We start from the raw sequence: 12,977 nt of genomic DNA, 5'->3' as shown, positions 1-12,977 counted from the left end.
ACTGGGCATGTGTGTGCGTGTTGCGTATATAATGCCAATGGCTCGTGTGGTGATTTTGCTGAGTTTGAAGCTTAGCTAAGCATGTGTTGTCGTGGTCGTTGGGCCGGAGCAGGTGAGCATTGATCGAAACAGTCCATGGAAACGAGATTACTTAATGGATCCAATGGCAAATGCAGACTTGGCTAGCTCAGTTTTGTAGAGCCAACCAGATGCGTCAGGATTGCGATTGTTAATTGCATCATGAAACATTTTTAGATGATTGATTGCATCTTGTTACAACAGGCTAATATAAAAACTAATCAGAGATGCATGAGGTCGGCGAGATGAAGCCTGGGTGACAATTTGCATCTGGTTGACAATATGTTAGAACATTATACTCCAATAACAGCGAGACACTGCGCGCGCACATACACACACTTATTTGGGCCAACTCATGGGCCACACCATTGAAATTTTGTTTACATGAAATAACATCACACGCAGTAAACCAAGCCTTAGGGCAACTCTGATGTGGATCACCTATTGGACACCACCATTGTCTAAAAAAACCTATTGGACATCATCAAGACCTCTTTTCCCCTACGCTAGGGTTAGCTTTTCCTCTCAGCGACGTTGATGCCATCGTTGAGATTTTGCCTCCCCTGCCTCTCCCATAAGGACCGACTCAGATTGATCATGAGGTGATCCTATAGATCATTGTCTGGTCTTGGCGGACCTGCGGTAGATTCAGAGGACCTAGGGTTCGACGCCTGACAATTTCTTCTCATTGGGCTAGATTTCCGCCATTGACAATGAAGCTCCTGACTCGGGTACTAACATGAGCGATGTGGAGGCTTTGATGAAGTAACTTGGGCTTAGAGAGGACGACCTCCATGATTGTTTTTGTGGAACAGTATGAAGCACTGACGGCTAGTTTGACATGATGGATAGCCATTGCCCGAGTCCATATGGACAAGCCCAACAACCAATACTGTTTTTAGAAGAACATGAGAGTAGCGTGGAATTTTGCCAAGGAGGTGACCTTTTGCCCCCTGAACGACAACCTTTACACCTTGGAGTCCTATTGCCTTGATGATTCGAAACGGGTTATGAAAGAAGGGCCTTGGAATTTTCGTGGTGTTGGCGCCATACGAAGGGTTTACATAACCCTTGCTGATCAAGCTCGATTCTCTAAAGATATGGACCTAAATCCACGACCTACCAGATGAGTATGTGTTGTTACTGAAATCACTAACAAGGAAGGTTAGCGAATTTATCTATGCTGAGCTGGAGTCACAGGATTTCGAGGGATTTTTTCTAGAGCTGAAGTTAAGATCAATGTTAATAAACATACGAAGAAAGCTGTTTCACTTATCCCAGATAATAAGCGCTAGATCTTTCGCCTAAAATATGAATGGCTCCCAAACTGGTCAAATTAGATGGTTGTTTTAGTTCGGGTGAAGTACATTGTAGGTCCCTGAACTGTTTTATGGGTGTCATGTAAGTCCTCAAATATGAAAATCGTCATCTAAATTCTCGAAGTGTAGTAAGTGTGTCATTCAAGTCTAAAAACTGTCCGACCCTGCCTAACCGGCCAACTGACGTCGTTGACCCGTGACACGTCAGACAAAGGGCCCTCAAGTTAACGGCCGGTGACAGAAATACGCAAATAAACTAAAATCATTATTTCAAAAAATGTTCGCGAATATGGGGAAAATGTTCGCAAGTAATGAAAAAAGTTCACGATTTTAGAAAAATGTTCACGAATGATGAATTTGAATAAAAGTTCGCGACGTTAAAAAAATGATTGCGAATGATAAATTTTAAAAGAAAATAAGATATCTTCACGAACGATAATTTTGGGAATATGTTCGCGAACAACAGAAAATGTTCACGAATATGGAATAAATGTTCGCAACTTTAAAAGAGTATTCATGAAAGATATATTTTAAAATATGTTCACGGACCATGAATATTGTTAGCGAATGTTGAAAAAATGTTCATGAGTAAAAAAATGTTCACGAGTGATGAATTTGAAAAAAACATTTGCGTCCGATGAATATGGAAAAAAATACTCACGACTTAAGAAAAATATCTGCGAATGATAAATTTAAAAAAAAGAAAATAAGTTCACAAACCACCAATACTGTTTGTGAACGATAAATTTGAAAATATGTTCGTGAACTCCAAAAATTGTTCGTGAATATGGAAAAAATCACGAACAATGTATTTGAACTTGTTTTTTTGCACAAATTTCATAAATGATCATTTTTCAAACATTAGAGATTTTTAGAAAGTTGTGAATTTTAAAATATTCACGATTTAAAAAAAATTGTGGTGAAGAAAATATTTATGAACTCTAAAATATGTTTATAAATGTACAAAAAAATCGTTAATATAATGTCAGGACCCCGACTCAATGCCACATCGATCTAGCATGTAACACCTCATATCACTTTGCGGCCTCACGCACGGTATTCCCACGGGTGTCGCCTTACCTTTGCCCGGGACCGTTTGCGCCTTTTGGCACAAGTATATGACAGTGTCGCTAGCATCCATATGATAAGGAGCCCGGGCTGACATGGCTAGTCGTAAACCCAAAGTGGCACAGACTTACAGGGACAGGCATCCATGACCCAGCATCGAACGTGTCGGTCATCAGCAAGTGGGTCCGGGCTGTAGCACTGGGCTAGCAGGACTCCGGTAAACCGGGCTGTAGCGGGCTAACAGGCCTCCGATACTCAATGCGTGACATTTCCCCGAAGGGACAGACACAGGAACGAAGAAGGACACATGCCGGCCAGCCTAAGTGTTCCGGAGCAGTAGCAAGCTACCATGGCTCGAACACTAAGAGACATTTCCCGGTAAGAGAGGCTACTAAGGATAAACAACTAGATAGTCAGATCCCACACATACCAAGCATTTCAATCATACACACAATATGCTCGATATGTGCAAATACAACAAGGCATCACAACATGACTCTACGACACAAGTAAATATTCAATAGGCTCCGGGGAGCGAGATATTACAAACATGGGTCTCATGACCCAACATTCAGAGCATACAAAACAAAGCATAAGCGGAAGCTATCATGTCTGAGTACAGACATCTATAAATGAAAAAGGCTGAGAAGCCTGACTATCTACCAAATCCTGCCGAGGCACAAGATTGTAGCTGAGGTAACAAGCTAAACGTCGAAGACCACGCGGAAATACTAGTGAGACTGAAGTCTCTCTGCAAAAACATAAAATAGGCAAACGTGAGTACAAATGTACCCAGCAAGACTTACATCAGAACTATCTACATATGCATCATTATCAACAAAGGGATGATGGGGTTTAACTGCAGCAAGCCAGCTTTGACACGGTGGCTATCCTGAACTACGACTGCAAGTAACTCTTTTGAGGTGGCGCACACGAGTCCACATATTCACCATATCAATACACCACTATGGATCCGCTCTCGTCTCCCTACGAGAACGCCATCCATAGCACTCACGCTTATCTTGCGCATTTTAGAGTATCCACTTTCACTTGTCTATGAACTGATATAAGCAACCCAGAAGTCCTTTTCCGCGGACACGGCTATTCGAATAGATGATGATAACCCTGCAGGGGTGTACTTCTTCATACATGTTTCCACCACTTAGCGTCTGCACACGACATGTGCTCAGCAGACTTCAAGCGAAAGCCGACGTGGGTGTAGACCACGACCTACCTAAACACTCAAGTCTCTAGTCCAGGTTTATCGCCTATTCGGGTTCCATCCATGAGGAGATCCGGCCGGAGTTTCGCTCACAGCCCCAAACGATGTGAACAGGGTTCCGTGACACCAAACGGGCGCCCGGTATACCCGGCCACGTGCCTACCGCATCACAGCCCACCCCTCCGGTCAGCGCTGTCCACGGCCTCCAGCATACTACAAACACGAGAAACTACTTGCAACTCCTGGACAGAGGACAAGGGTGATTAAGAAGTCGAGCGGGGTCATATTTCAGGGCCCAATGTATGGTAGTAGCTGAATCATGGATCACAAACACAGAACTCAGTTCCTAAGGACGGCTTCAATGAGACAACCCACCATGTACTCCTACATGGCCTCTCACCGACACCTTTTACCAAATCGTGTTCAGACACTTAGCTCACACACAGTCGGACATATTCTCACACCTCTGATTCATCCTCGATGAATCAGACCTGACTCAACTCTAAGCAGTAGCAGGCATGACAAACAAGCATGAATGAGTAGGCACATCAGGGCTCAAACAACTCCTACTCATGCTAGTGGGTTTCATCTATTTACTGTGGAATGACAGGTCATGCAAAGGATAAAGGGGTTCAGCTACCGCAGCAAGTAACAGATGAATCGTTGTTGTCCTAATGCAGTAAAAGAGAGCAGGAGCGAGAGAGTGGGATTGTATCGGAATGAACAAGGGGGTTTTGCTTGCCTGGCACTTCTGAAGATAACATTGAGTCTTCATCAGTGTCAATGATCACATCGTCGGTACAACGTCTACCGAGGGGGAACAACACCGGCAAACACAGAAGAAACACGATCAATGCAATGCACAATATGATGCATGCTATGACATGGCAATATGAATGTGTTTTGGGCTAGTGCATCTAGCTATGATTTAAATGAAGTTGGTTTGAACACATGATTCAATTTCCAACTCCATATATGATTATTTAAATGCCCTTTATTTGTTTTGTCCAAAACAGAGGACAAACATTGTTCAAACATGCATGAAAATGGTACAGATGGATTCCTTGAATTTTTCTGATAATTTTTCATATATAAATTATTTAATTTGGAGTTACGGTTGAATTTCTATGAATTTTAGAAGTTTTAGGCATTTTCTGGAATTTCCTGAATATTTAGAATTAAAATAATTCCAGAAAATGATTTATGGCGTCAGCACCACGTCACTGTGACGTCAGCAGAGTCAACTGGGCTGGTCCGGTCAAACCTGACGTGTGGGGTCCACACGTCAGTGACACAGGTTAGACAGGGGGGGTTAGTTTAGTTTAATTAAAGATTAGGGGCACTAGGGCCCACATGTCAGTGGCTCTAGGCCTGGGTTAGCGGGGTGGTTAGGCCCTAATGACCGGCCACGTCAGCTCTCGCCGGAGTTTAGCCGACGACGACCACAAAGCACGGCGGGGGACGCCGGACTTGCGCTAGGGGCATCGGATCGACGCGCCAAGGGCACCAGGAGGTAGCCCGTGCCCGTGCGCATCTAGGGGGGCCAACGGGAGGTGCGGGGGTGGCCGGGGTTCGCCGGAGTGGAGCCCGAGGCGGCGGCCGGAGCTCGGGGTTGGGGCCAGTTAGTGCTACGGTGCGCAAACGAGCGAGGTGAGCGGCTAGAGGGGCGCTACGCGGTGCGGGGAGCGAGTTAGGCATGCCAGGGTGACCAAATGGTCACCGGAGCTACGCCGGCGACGAGCTCAGGCGGCGGCGTGCTACGGCCAGCTATGAAATGGCGGCTACGGCGAGCGGCAAGCCACGGGGTTAGGGGCAAAACGTGCAGGAGCTCACGGTGGTTCGGATGGGGTAGATGACGAGCTCGGGGAAGCGGAGACGGCGGCGAATCGACGATGAAGATCCTCGGCGGCCGGCGATGGAAACGGCGATGGTGGCGGCGTTGCAGCGTGTCCGGGACCTTGTGGCTCGGTGGGGAGAAAGAGGGGGTCGAGGCGGAGCCTTTGAGCGCATCGGCGAGGCTAGGGGGTGACGGTGGCCGCGAGGGAGCTCGTCGGTGGCGGCGGCTCCGTTCGGGCAAGTGAGAGAGAGGTCCAGGGGAGAGGATGAGGACGCGGGAGAGTGAGGGAGAGAGGCAGGGAGGTGCGTGGCGTCTCCGGGTCGTCGAGGAGGAAGCAGGAGGTGGCCAGGGGGAAGCAGGAGGTGGCCGAGGCCTCTCGGGCGCGCGCCACGCCTCGCCTCTGCCTACTGGCAGAGGAAGACGACAGGGGGGGGGAGTGGAGATGGGCTGGGCCGTGCTGGGCCAGGTAAGTGGGCGCCAGGTAACTTCCTTCTCTCTCTCTCTTTTATTTCTTTTCTATTTCTGTTATTTTGTTTTTTATTTGATTTAAAATACCAAATCATTTAATAAAATCCTGGAAACAATTATGGGTGCTTTCTGAATTATTTCAGTGACCCTTAACAATTTCCAACATTTATTTGAACATTTAAATTAATTATAGTATTTAAATGCCCAAAGTCAAATACAATATGATTTAATTCAAAAATCCAAAAATGACCTAAGAATATATTCATCATTTTTGGCAGAGGTTTCCACCTTAACCAGAAATCATGAACTTTTCTTAGGAACCTTTTGGGTTTATTGAAAAGATTTTAATTCACCCTAGTTGAGTTGATTTAATGCTAGGGTTTGAACATCCCCATTTCAATTTTAGGCAAAATTTAAACATGATGCAACACATGACTAGCTAGCTCAGAGCAAACCAGAAGCTAGGGATGTGACATATAAATGTTCATGGTTTCAAAAATGTTCAGAACTTCAAAATTATGTTCACGAACCACAAATATTTGTGGTTCATGAACAAATTTTCAAATTTATCATTCGCGAACATTTCTTAAAGTTGTGAACATGTTTTCAATATTCGGGAACATTTTTTGAAACCATGAATTTGAATCTATTTGGAGTGAAGTGCATTTATCATTCCCTAGAATTTATTTGATTTTTTTTGCATATTTTCACCACCGGCCGTTACCTTGCAGGGGCCAATGTCCGACGTGTCATGGGTCAACTGCGTCAGCTGTCCGGTCATGTGTGGTCGGACAAATTTTGATTCTGAATAACACACTTACTGCACTTCGAAAACCTGGATGCCAATTTTCATAGTTTGAGGATCTACATAATGCCCCTAAAATAGTTTAAGGACCTACAATGCACTTCACTCTTTTAGTTCCGATGGCATATATATGAAATTTCAATTCTATATCTACGTTGTTGTTTTATTTAAAAAGGATGGTCAATTTTCTTTGCGTGCGTGAGATGGGCCTTTTTTTTGCCCTATTTAAATTGCCATTAAACCTATTAAACTACGCGTGAAGGGCGGCCAACCAGCTATACCACATGACACAAGCTGGTTGGCCGCGGCAAGAAATTTTTTAGAATTTTTTTAGATGAAGGTGTATATTGTATTTTAAATGTATTTTTTTCTTTTTAGATGAAAGTGAGGGTCGCTGTTATTTTTTAAATAGAGGGTTATGCAAAGTGGCATTCACTGGGAGGCTGCGGTGGTAATTTTTTCCCTTTTCCCTTTTACTTTTTTAGATGAAGATGAGGATTTTTTTTTTAAGATGTTCTTTTAGATGGAGATGAAGACTCTATGTATTTTTTTAAAATGGAAACGTGCGCACAACTTTCTCTCAAGCGGTGTCACAAGGATGACGCCTCAACCACTAGTTTGATGAAAAAAGGAGAGACTAGAGTGCAATACCAAATCTCCAGGGACGCGTCACTAGCCACTGCCGGGGCTGTAGTGTTTCCAATAGTAATGTGTTCGCTGTCTTTCATCTTATAGCGAATGAGTTAAAAAAAGTCTGATGTGGCTGCGATCGTACGACAAGATTCGTGCACACCAATCTGACGGGAGAGAGTGCGTTCGCGGGGACTGGCCTCCTGGCGAACGGTGGCGAGTTACATTTCTGTTTTGTTTCTGCTGGTGGAGACACTCCTCCAAGTGCTATCGCGTCTGTGTTCTTCTCAGATTCCTTTGCATTTCTTAGGGCCAGTTTGTTTCTAGCTTATAGCTTATTGTCAAAATAAGCCAAAAGTGCAAACGAGGAGGCCACACAACATTGATCGATATGTGGCTCACAAGTAGATAATGATTGGAATGTTATCTGCTTTTGCGTTTCTAGGGTGAGACTAGAGCATATACAGAATGCCATGTTACTCTTAATAACATTTTAAATGCTTGATGATACATGGTAGTAAAAACATGTTTACAACAGAACAGAGGTTACCACAATGCCGTGTCAAGAGTTTTTTCCTCGGATGGCATCTATCAAGAGAAAAATACAGTATTTGAAAACACTTCATGGATAGAAGAGTAAGAAATATGGTTGCATGTAGGGCTGCTTACTTGCACCTAAGCTCTTGAAAACAAATAATGAACCCTTTGTTTCCATAGGTCAAAGACATATTCTAGCATATAAAAAACATGTCTAGAAACTTAACATTTTACCCCAGAGTGCTATAAATATTTTGTCGATTTTCATTTGGCATAAGCAAAAAGCTATGCAAAATTAATTTTGAAATTACTAATACAATACTCCCTCCGTCCGAAAAAGCTTGTCCTTCAAATGGATGTATCTAGCACCAAGTTAGTGCTAGATACATCCATTTGATAAACAAGCTTGGGACAAGTTTTTTCGGATGGAGGGAGTATTTTATATAGGTTGTGAACAAAGCATCATGATTGTACAGTCAAGTCGTACAAAGTATGGACCAAAATTATGCGGCATCAATGAATTCAAGATATAATTCCTCTCCTCTACCAGGCTGATAATTTTTTATCTGCACAAGTATGATGCAGACCCATATAATGAATATGCAAATGTAAAAAGAAGTAGCTGCTAAGTCCACTATTTAGGGATAGAGCAACTGCCATCTCTAGAGTAAAATAAAACTGTAGGATCCTCATAAACGTCTCTCGGAACAGCAACCTTTTTCTTCACTTCCTCCTCTCTTACCAGTACATTCTAAATATATGCAAGGGTAGAAAGAGATACAATTCAGCCCTGTTTACGCTGCTTCTAAAGGCATCTCTTCTTGTGTCATGCATTTTTCTCTTCCCTATCTTCTCTTCTTAATTGGCTGGACCATTAGGAGAAGCGATAATAAATTTAATCGGAATGAAGAGAAGATCAAACAAATCAATTTGAAAGATTGGAAGGAGCAGAAGGAGGGATTTCACAATCTCACTAAATCACTGTCGAATTCATTAACAACATCTTGTGCTTCCGGGCAGCTATCATCCCATCCTTCATGCGAGAAAGAAGGCCATTAACCTACAGATAAGAAAAAGTATTGGTGGTGAAAGGAGAAGATTATATTTGTCCTTACAACAAGATCAGGAAGCACACCTGAGATGTATTTGTTTCAGCAGTTCATGAACTGAATATAGCCTCGATCGGATTTCCTGATAGTCATAAAGACAATGATCCTGGGAATAAATGATGCAAAATCCAGGAGAGAAAACTTCTACAGAAATAAACATAGTACCTGCAAGACATCTTAAAGCAAACATGCCATGAAGTTGTAAGATGGGTAAGTAATATCTAAATGAAGATGAAAATTTGCTAAGTTGAATAACATATAGAGATATTGTACGATAGACTTTGCTGATCCTGAAATCACTATCACCAACCATAGTGACCCTGGAATGGGGTTCAGAGCTGTCCAGCCTAACAGTACTGCTAATTCTGCTAATTGATTTGGAGAGGACTCATTTCTCGATTCCGTGTCTCTCCGTGTCCTCCTAATGTGGAGAGGACACACAGAGAGTTCCTATCAATTGATTTCTCCTTTCTTTATCGAAAAAATCAATTTATTTCTCCTGTCATGTCCACCATGTAACTCGGTGCTAATAAATAGTGAGTGTACCCTATAAATCATGGTACGTACAAAACCATAACTTTCACTCAAAAAACAGTAGCATATACCCCCAGAATGACCAGCCACTTAGTCCGTGCACAACACACAATTGCCATCTTCTGTTTTCCATATTTCTTTGCACAAATAAATCTAGTGGCAGCATCAGCAATCCAACTGAAGCTCCCATGGAAGGTAAGCGGGCAATCCCATCACAAAATCTTCTAGTTTCCAGTTTGCAACATACACAGAATGACAGGATACACCAGCAGTCTACTAAAAACACAGGCATTAGAAAAGCAGGCAGTCAATTACATGTGCTGAGACAGTACGGGACCGTGTGGGGAAGAACTTCAGAGCTCACACTTGAGAACCTTCACCTACAGAAACTAAATACTTGATTCCATCGTGTTAGTGGCAGCAAGCAGCATGACAAAGTGACGTACATGAGGAAGAGGTTACCATAGTCCAAGTCAGGGATGCAGCCGTCGACCACATAGAGGAGGTTGATGATGAGGGCGAGGAGGAGCTTGCTGAAGCGAGACACTGGAATCTCGGTGATGCGGCCACGAGGCGGGCGAGGTCAGCTAGTCGTCCGGAGAGAGAGAGGATTGGAAGGCACGCCGCCGCCAACAAGGAGGGCTCGCGTTCGCCGCCGATCTCGCGCCTTCGCCGGCCGGCGAGTCCTGCCCGTTCGCCGCACCTCGCTCCCCCTCCTCCTGCCGCCAAGGAGGAAGGCCGCGTCCGCCACCGATCTCGCACCTCCATCGGCTGGTGAGTCGCGCCTCTCGCCCATCTCCTCCGAATCGATCGGCGGGGTTCCTCTCGCAGTCCGCTTCGAGGTTCCTCGCTTCTGGTGGTGAAGTAATCTAGGGGGCGTTGAGCGGAGACGCTGGTGATTGATTGCGTTGAGCGGAGCCGCCGATGATTGATTGCACTGATTGCGCTGCTTGTTTATCCGCTAGTTTTGGCGCGAGTAATCTAGGGGACGTTGAGATTGTCTGGTTCTTCGTTTTTCGTGCTTTTATAGGGGTAGTAGATTACAACAAAAATGCTACTGGCAGGCCCGCAACGCCCACGCGCAAAAGAATTTCAGGCGAACAGCCCAATCCCCTTTCCTCACCCCTCGCTAGGTTTCCTCCACGCCGCCGCCGGTCCCTTGTGCGCAGCTCCCTCCGCCGGTCCCTCCTCCGCTGCTCCTCCCGTTGCCGTGACCCGCCCCCGCCCCCGCCCCGGTCTCCAGCAGCAGCAACAGGCCCGCCCGGCACTCTACTCCGGCGGACGCCGCCAAACTCTCTTCTCCAAAATTTCATCTCCCCCCTCCCGATCTAGCCAGACGGTCACGCGCACCGGCACGCCAGGGATGATGGAGCCCGCCTCCCGCAAGCGCCGCGCCTCCTCGCCTCCGCCGTCGGGCCCCGTCACGCTGCCGCCGCCCGGCTTCGTGGCGGACAGGGAGGAGGCGGCGGCCCGCGTGGAGCGGCTTCTCCGGTACCAGTTCAACAACCGCTCCCTGCTCGAGGAGGCGCTCACCCACCAGTCCTTCGCCGGTGGCGCCGCGGCCTCCTACCAGAGGCTCGAGTTCGTCGGGGACGCGGCGCTCGGCCTCGCCTTCTCCACCTTCCTCTACCTCACCAACCCCACCGTCGGCCCCGGCGCGCTCTCCACGCTCCGGGCCGCCAACATCTCCACCGAGAAGCTGGCCCGCGTCGCCGTGCGCCACGACCTCTACCCGCTGCTCCGACGCAACTGCCCTCGCCTCGATCTCTTGGTATGTGCCGCGTAAGCGTCCTGAGTTAGAAGCCATAGATCTGCGGGCTCTGTTTTTATATATAGATGTTGTATTAAATCATCCACTTTTTACTGTCCGCTCGAGCGGTTCGATGGGCTTAATTTGAGTGTAAAACATAGAGCTAAACATCTACCTATAGCAGCTCACGCCACATCTTAGCTTTGATTTAGTGATGCAAGAATAAGTTTAGTACTGTATTTATCAATGCTGAAACTGGAATTGGTAAGTACTCCCGCCGCTCCATTCGGGTTCATAAGGCATAATGCATTTCAATTGTTAAGTGATTGATGTTATCTCTTGGAGATGTGGATATTAGATGAACTGTTTTTGGCTACCATTGTGATGTTACTGGGTACACCTTTCTGCAGGTAGGACAGTTTATCCAGTCAGTGAAACAAGAGTTAGAGGATGACCTTGGCACTACGCCCTATGGTGGCACTGTATTTAAGGCTCCCAAGGTGCTTGCTGATATAGTTGAGGCCATTGCCGCTGCTGTCTATGTGGATTGCAACTTCAATCTTGAGAAGCTCTGGAAGGTGTGTAATCCATCTTTCATGTTATTTCCCATTCATTAATATGTTGATCTGAGGTTTCCAGAATATAGCTTAACTACTAATTCTAGTCATAATACGCTGATAAAAATCTATGTAATTTTCCATGAAGAATCGAATGATTTCATTTTGGTATGACCAATCCAAGATAGCTTTACCAATAATATTTGTGGAAGTTAAAAAAATGGACCTCTGCTCTCTAAAACGACATATTTGTTTACGGAGAGAGTAGTTCACTAGAATAATGGGTGGTGAATAATGATATCACTGTTAATTATGTAGGTAACAAGGTTCCTCTTTGAGCCCATTGTCACGGCAGAAACAATAGACGAGCAACCTGTGTCTACGTTGCATGAACTGTGCCAGAAACATGGGAAAGATATAAAATTCAAGACTTGGCAGAAGGGTGGAACTGCGGTTGTAAATGTATTTGTTGGTGGGGCACTTGTTGGGATGGGCTCCTCAGAGCAGATGGTAATCGCTAAGCTCAATGCCACAAGGGATGCATTAAGCAAGCTTCTTGGTGGAGGCAATCAGCAAGTGTTGACAACCAGAGTTGGCCATGGATCGGGGGTTGAGGTTGGAGAGCTTAGGGAATGCAAGCAGAAGCTTATTGAGCAGTGCAGCAGGAAGCATTGGCCAAAACCCATCTTTAAGTAAGATTCTTGACTACTCTGTTAGTTTTTAGTTTTATATATCCTGTTCACTAGTTGAACTTTTCCTGCAATGCTCCTCAGATGAGGCATCTCTTTCCCACACCTACACTACAATTGTTTGTTGATCATATATTTGTTCTGGGCATCTTTAGAACCGTTTCACTGCTGCACATTTTATTTCGTTTCTTTATTGTAATTTCACCTTTGTTCCCATTTATCTTAGGGTAGTAACTTTTGGTCATTTCTGCTAAACAACCTTACTAGGTAAATAGAACTTTGACCTCAGTAGGTGTGGAACAGACTTGTCAGACCATCACTCAGATGCAGTATGGAAACCACTAGTTTGGTTTGATTGCCAAACACTATAGCAT

At 45.2% G+C, this 12,977-nt stretch overlaps 1 protein-coding gene across 1 annotated transcript in view; it reads left to right on the top strand.

Annotated features, from left to right (window-relative positions):
* The first annotated feature begins 10,695 nt into the window (after window positions 1–10,695).
* The window catches only part of LOC119329475 (ribonuclease 3-like protein 2), a 2,735-nt gene continuing 453 nt past the window's right edge, over window positions 10,696–12,977 (top strand). Inside the window, exons 1-3 of the mRNA XM_037602529.1 lie at window positions 10,696–11,378; window positions 11,768–11,935; window positions 12,233–12,606. Of these exons, the coding sequence (XP_037458426.1) occupies window positions 10,971–11,378; window positions 11,768–11,935; window positions 12,233–12,606 (950 nt within the window). The 5' untranslated portion in view covers window positions 10,696–10,970. The remainder of the gene's footprint in view (window positions 11,379–11,767; window positions 11,936–12,232; window positions 12,607–12,977) is intronic.

Source organism: Triticum dicoccoides, chromosome 7A (genome assembly GCF_002162155.2).
Source record: "Triticum dicoccoides isolate Atlit2015 ecotype Zavitan chromosome 7A, WEW_v2.0, whole genome shotgun sequence".
NCBI classification, from domain to species: Eukaryota; Viridiplantae; Streptophyta; class Magnoliopsida; order Poales; family Poaceae; genus Triticum; species Triticum dicoccoides.
The sequence above is the reverse complement of the archived record's forward strand: the minus strand, read 5'-3'. Positions and strand labels throughout refer to the sequence as shown.